General features: G+C 56.3%; 1 protein-coding gene across 5 annotated transcripts in view; it reads right to left on the bottom strand.

Moving 5' to 3' along the window:
• Positions 1 to 201: 201 nt before the first annotated feature.
• Positions 202 to 6,000, bottom strand: part of LOC132383978 (serine/threonine-protein kinase MRCK alpha-like) — an 86,162-nt gene continuing 80,363 nt past the window's right edge. For 2 of the 5 annotated variants that reach the window (XM_059955216.1, XM_059955215.1), the window contains exons 25-27: positions 5,174 to 5,255; positions 4,598 to 4,814; positions 210 to 335 (exon numbers count right to left, since the gene is read on the bottom strand). In XM_059955216.1, the coding sequence (XP_059811199.1) occupies positions 217 to 335; positions 4,598 to 4,814; positions 5,174 to 5,255 (418 nt within the window). In that variant the 3' untranslated portion in view covers positions 210 to 216. Of the gene's footprint in view, positions 336 to 4,597; positions 4,815 to 5,173; positions 5,256 to 6,000 lie in introns of those variants that run through there. The other 3 variants (XM_059955219.1, XM_059955218.1, XM_059955214.1) reach the window with 2 other exon arrangements.

Here is a 6,000-nt window from a genome sequence, read left to right as displayed (position 1 = left end):
GTATCTGCCTGCCTTACTCCCGTTTTGTCCAACACCATCTACTGCGACCCCGCAACAGCAGCCAGTCCCCAGCCTCACACCAGGAACCCCCCATCCCTCACCCTCCTCCCCAGACGCCTCATGCCCTCTCTGTCCCCTTGTGCCACCCTTTCGCTTGACCCTCAACCCTCACACTGTGACCCCCCCCCCCCACCACCACATCGGCCGTATTCGCCCTCAACCCTGACCCCCAGCTGTCCGGCACCGGCGCCCCCCGGCGAGATAGAGCTTACCGTTTTTCATCAGATGCAGCAGGAAGAGGCCGTCCTCAGTTCCCAGAGCAATTCGTTTCTGGTCTGAGAAAGAAGGAAGACGGTCCAGGAGACCCCGAGTCAAACGTCAAGTGAATTTATTACCAAAGTACCGTCTGCGTCTCCGTCATTCCCTGTCCTCCGGGCAAAATAACGAAATGTAACGGAATTTATAGAATCTATGGGGAGGACGTTGGGGCTTCGGGGAGGGGGCAGAAGAGGTTCACCAGGATGCTGCCTGGTGTAGAGGGCGTGGGCTATCGTGAGCGGCCGGACAAACCCGGGTTTTCTCCGGAGCGTCGGAGGCTGAGGGGAGATCTGACGGAGGTTTACAAGATTATAGATAGAGCGGACAGGGAGTATCTGTTTCCCAGGGTTGAAATGACTAATACCAGGGGGGCAGCATTGAAGGTGAGAGGGGGGATGTGAGGGGCAAGTTTTTTACTCGGAGAGTGGTGGATGCCTGGAGCTGAATTGCACTAAAATATGCCTTCTGTGTTTTATGTTCTGTGTTTCTGATCTTACTCTTCCGTGTGATTTTTTTTCTGCAAGCGTTGGGGAGCTGGGTTTTGGCGTCGGGTGTCTGTGTTTCGAACGGGTTGGTTCTGTGCTTTACGCCCGTCTTTGGCGAAGTCAAACCTCAGGGTTGTGTACTGCATAGATACTCTGATATCAAATGTATTTTGAACTTGGAACGCGCTGCCCGGTGGCAGAGGTAGATTAAGTGAGGAAGATGGAGGGATGTGACATTGTGTAGTGTCAGGAACGGGGACCAGGATGAATTAACAGGCTCAAAGGGGCCGGGAGAGACAGCTGCAAGACCCGGAGTCCGGAGCACTCGGACCGGATCATGACCCGGAACGCGGATTCCGGACCGGACCGGACACTGACATGTAGGTAGCAGGGATTCGTTTTTAGTGTCTTTTTTTAAAAAAAATTGCTTTTTGCTGGTCCAGTACAAAATTATGGGCCGAAGGGCCTGCTCCTGTTCTGAACGTTATACGTTAACAAAGTCAAAGAGACATAATAGTGAGACCGTGGGTTGCAGAGTTCTTAAAAGGTGAGACCGCAGGTTGTGGAATCAGTCCAGTATTGAGGTGAGTGAAGTTTTCCACACCAGCCTCCGGGTCACCCTCAAAAGGCGATGCCCCACCACCCAGGACATACCCTCTTCTCATTGCTACCATCAGGGATGGGGTACAGGAAACACACACTCAGTGATTCAGGAACAGCTTCTACCCCTCTGCCATCAGGGAGGAGGAACAGGAGCCTGAAGACACACACTCAGCGATTCAGGAACAGCTTCTTCCCCTCTGCCATCAGGGAGGAGGTACAGGAGCCTGAAGACACACACTCAATGATTCAGGAACAGCTTCTTCCCCTCTGCCATCAGGGAGGAGGTACAGGAGCCTGAAGACACACACTCAACGATTCAGGAACAGCTTCTTCCCCTCTGCCATCAGGGAGGAGGTACAGGAGCCTGAAGACACACACTCAGTGATTCAGGAACAGCTTCTACCCCTCTGCCATCAGGGAGGAGGAACAGGAGCCTGAAGACACACACTCAGCGATTCAGGAACAGCTTCTTCCCCTCTGCCATCAGGGAGGAGGTACAGGAGCCTGAAGACACACACTCAATGATTCAGGAACAGCTTCTTCCCCTCTGCCATCAGGGAGGAGGTACAGGAGCCTGAAGACACACACTCAACGATTCAGGAACAGCTTCTTCCCCTCTGCCATCAGGGAGGAGGTACAGGAGCCTGAAGACACACACTCAGTGATTCAGGAACAGCTTCTACCCCTCTGCCATCAGGGAGGAGGTACAGGAGCCTGAAGACACACACTCAGTGATTCAGGAACAGCTTCTACCCCTCTGCCATCAGGGAGGGGGTACAGGAGCCTGAAGACACACACCAACGATTCAGGAACAGCTTCTTCCCCTCTGCCATCAGGGAGGGGGTACAGGAGCCTGAAGACACACACTCAACGATTCAGGAACAGCTTCTTCCCCTCTGCCATCCGATTTCTGAATGGACACTGAACCCATGAACCCCACCCCACTACTTTTTTATTTATATTTTCTCACTACTTTATTTTTTAAATATCTACCTCCTATTGTAATATATTGCATTTAACTACTAGGTATCGTAATGTACCTGCTGCCACAAAACACCATATTTCAGAACATTTCATTTGTTTATGTGCTGTGTCGTGTGACATCATTATGTGTTGTCATATGACATCATCAGTATCTGCCATGTAGTATGACATGGGCAATCACTGTCTTTCCATGACCGTAGCTATTCTTGGCAAATTTTTCTACACAGATGGTCTGCCATTGACGACTTCCAGGCAGTGTCTTTACAAGACGGGTGACCCAGCCATTATCAATACTCTTCAGAGATTGTCTGTCTGGCGTCAGTGGCCGTGTAACCAGGACTTGTGATCTTCACCGGCTGCTCGTACACCTGTCCACCACCCGATCCCAGGGCTTCACGTGACCCTGATCGGGGGCTCAGAAGGTGCTACACCTTGCCCTAGGGTGACCTGCAGGTCAGCACCCTCTTGGGTAGAAACGTTATCTGCACCCTGCTACGACATACACTGGTGATGTTAAACCCAGTTCTGATTCTGACGGTTCAGGGTGATAACTGCCCCTGAAACTGGTGGTGTGGGACCTGATGGTCGAGGGGTGATAACTGTCCCTGAACCTGGTGGTGTGGGACCTGATGGTTGATGGGTGATAACTGTCCCTGAACCTGGTGGTGTGGGACCTGATGGTTGAGGGGTGATAACTGTCCCTGAACCTGGTGGTGTGGGACCTGATGGTTGAGGGGTGATAACTGTCTCTGAACCTGGTGGTGTGGGACCTGATGGTTGAGGGGTGATAACTGCCCCTGAAACTGGTGGTGAGGGACCTGATGGTTGATGGGTGATAACTGCCCCTGAAACTGGTGGTGTGGGACCTGATGGTTGAGGGGTGATAACTGCCCCTGAACCTGGTGGTGTGGGACCTGATGGTTGAGGGGTGATAACTGCCCCTGAAACTGGTGGTGTGGGACCTGATGGTTGAAGGGTGATAACTGTCCCTGAACCTGGTGGTGTGGGACCTAATGGTTGAGGGGTGATAACTGTCCCTGAACCTGGTGGTGTGGGACCTGATGGTCGAGGGGTGATAACTGCCCCTGAAACTGGTGGTGTGGGACCTGATGGTTGAGGGGTGATAACTGCCCCTGAAACTGGTGGTGTGGGACCTGATGGTCGAGGAGTGATAACTGTCCCTGAACCTGGTGGTGTGGGACCTGATGGTTGAGGGGTGATAACTGCCCCTGAACCTGGTGGTGTGGGACCTGATGGTTGAGGGGTGATAACTGTCTCTGAACCTGGTGGAGCGGGATCTGATGGTTGAGGGGTGATAACTGACCCTGAACCTGAAGGTCGAGGGGTGATAACTGTCCCTGAACCTGGTGGTGTGGGACCTGATGGTTGAGGGGTGATAACTGACCCTGAACCTGATGGTCGAGGGGTGATAACTGTCCCTGAACCTGGTGGTGCGGGACCTGACGGTCGAGGGGTGATAACTGTCCCTGAACCTGGTGGTGTGGGACCTGATGGTTGAGGGGTGATAACTGTCCCTGAGAGCATGGTCTGGGTGATGGGGGTCCTTGATGATGGATGCTGGTCAGTGGTGGGAGGGTATTTCCTGTGAAGGACTGGGCTGTATCAATGAATTTTGAAGAGTTCTCTGTTCCTGTGTATGACAGGATGATGAGGGAGCTTCACTCTGTGTCTGACCCCGGGAGTGTGTGATGGGACGGTGTGGAGGGAGATTCACCCTGTGTCTGACCCTGGGAGTGTGTGATGGGACGGTGTGGAGGGAAATTCACTCTGTCTGATCCTGGGAGTGTGTGATGGGACGGTGTGGAGGGAGATTCACTCTGTGTCTGACCCCAGGAGTGTGTGATGGGACGGTGTGGAGAGAGATTCACTCTGTGTCTGACCCCGGGAGTGTGTGATGGGACGGTGTGGAGGGAGCTTCACTCTGTGTCTGACCCCGGGAGTGTGTGATGGGGCGGTGTGGAGGGAGATTCACTCTGTGTCTGACCCCGGGAGTGTGTGATGGGACGGTGTGGAGGGAGCTTCACTCTGTGTCTGACCCCGGGAGTGTGTGATGGGACGGTGTGGAGGGAGATTCACTCAGTGTCTGACCCCGGGAGTGTGTGATGGGACGGTGTGGAGGGAGATTCACTCTGTGTCTGACCCCAGGAGTGGGTGATGGGACGGTGCGGAGGTTTGAGTCTCATTACCCAGAATGGCTCCAGACTGCACACTCTGGATCAGGGGCAGGGTACTGTCATACGCCTCCGTGGCCTCCAACGCCAGGCTCTCCCGGAGTCCGTTCTGCTTACAGATGGAGACCAACTCGTTGATCACCGTCACCCACTTGCGCCTCTCACTCTCGCTGTCCGCCAGCACCAGCAGGGAGGTCTTGGTGCTTGGCAACCTCAGCTGCGAGGCTGTGACCTGCGGGAGAGGGGCAAGTCAGTCATCCTGGTCCGGGGCTCGGTACCGACCGAAGGGTCCTGAGGTGCTCGAGTGCACAGCTCCGGCGCTGCAGGAAATCCAACCCCGGGGATTTGGCCTGAGTGGCTGTGTCGCCCTCAGACCACCGAGTGACAGAGATGGAAGGGGGGGGGGGGGTTTCCGGTCAAAAATCAAGGGGCTGAATGGCCTTGACGGTGTTCCCTGAAGCCATTGTGCGCCCGAGAGGAGAAATTAGCAGCAGGGGCGTTCGGGAGGTGGGCGGCGAGGCACCCGGCTCTCAGGGATTTGGGGTAGCGGGTTCCGCGCAGAGGTGAGGGGGCAGGGTCCCGCTCACTCACCCGGAAGATGCAAGGGACGTCCTTCTTGTTGGCGTGGATGACATCGGAGGATAAGACAGAGGCGACGGAGAAACCCTCGTCCCTGCAACACGATCAAACACCCCGTCACCGGGACAGCCATGACCGCTCTCCCTCCGTATCGCACCTCCCCGGTCCCTAACCCACCTCCCCGGCAAGGGGAAGGATCCTGGGGAGCGGAGTAATGGAGGGGTCGAGATTCGGTTCCCGGAGGGATGAAGGGACCCGGGAGAGTGACGGGGTTCCAGGAGGGATGAATGGACCCGGGAGAGTGACGGGGTTCCAGGAGGGATGAATGGACCCGGGAGAGTGACGGGGTCCCAGGAGGGATGAAGGGACCCGGGAGAGTGACGGGGGCTCCAGGAGGGATGAATGGACCCGGGAGAGTGATGGGGCTCCAGGTTCGGCTCCCGGGAGAGTGACGGGGCTCCAGGTTTGGCTCCCGGGAGAATGACGGGGTTCCAGGACCGGCTCCCGGGAGAGTGACGGGTCTCCAGGTTCGGCTCCCGGGAGAGTGACGGGTCTCCAGGTTCGGCTCCCGGGAGAGTGACGGGGCTCCAGGTTCGGCTCCCGGGAGAGTGACGGGGCTCCAGGTTCGGCTCCCGGGAGAGTGACGGGGCTCCAGGTTCGGCTCCCGGGAGAGTGACGGGGCTCCAGGTTCGGCTCCCGGGAGAGTGACGGGGCTCCAGGTTCGGCTCCCGGGAGAGTGATGGGGCTCCAGGTTGGGTTACTGGGAGAGTGACGGGGCTCCAGGTTCGGCTCCCGGGAGAGTGATGGGGCTCCAGGTTTGGCTCCCGGGAGAGTGATGG

Source organism: Hypanus sabinus, chromosome 31 (genome assembly GCF_030144855.1).
Source record: "Hypanus sabinus isolate sHypSab1 chromosome 31, sHypSab1.hap1, whole genome shotgun sequence".
In the NCBI taxonomy this organism is placed as follows: domain Eukaryota; kingdom Metazoa; phylum Chordata; class Chondrichthyes; order Myliobatiformes; family Dasyatidae; genus Hypanus; species Hypanus sabinus.
This window is presented reverse-complemented; position numbering and strand designations above follow the sequence as displayed.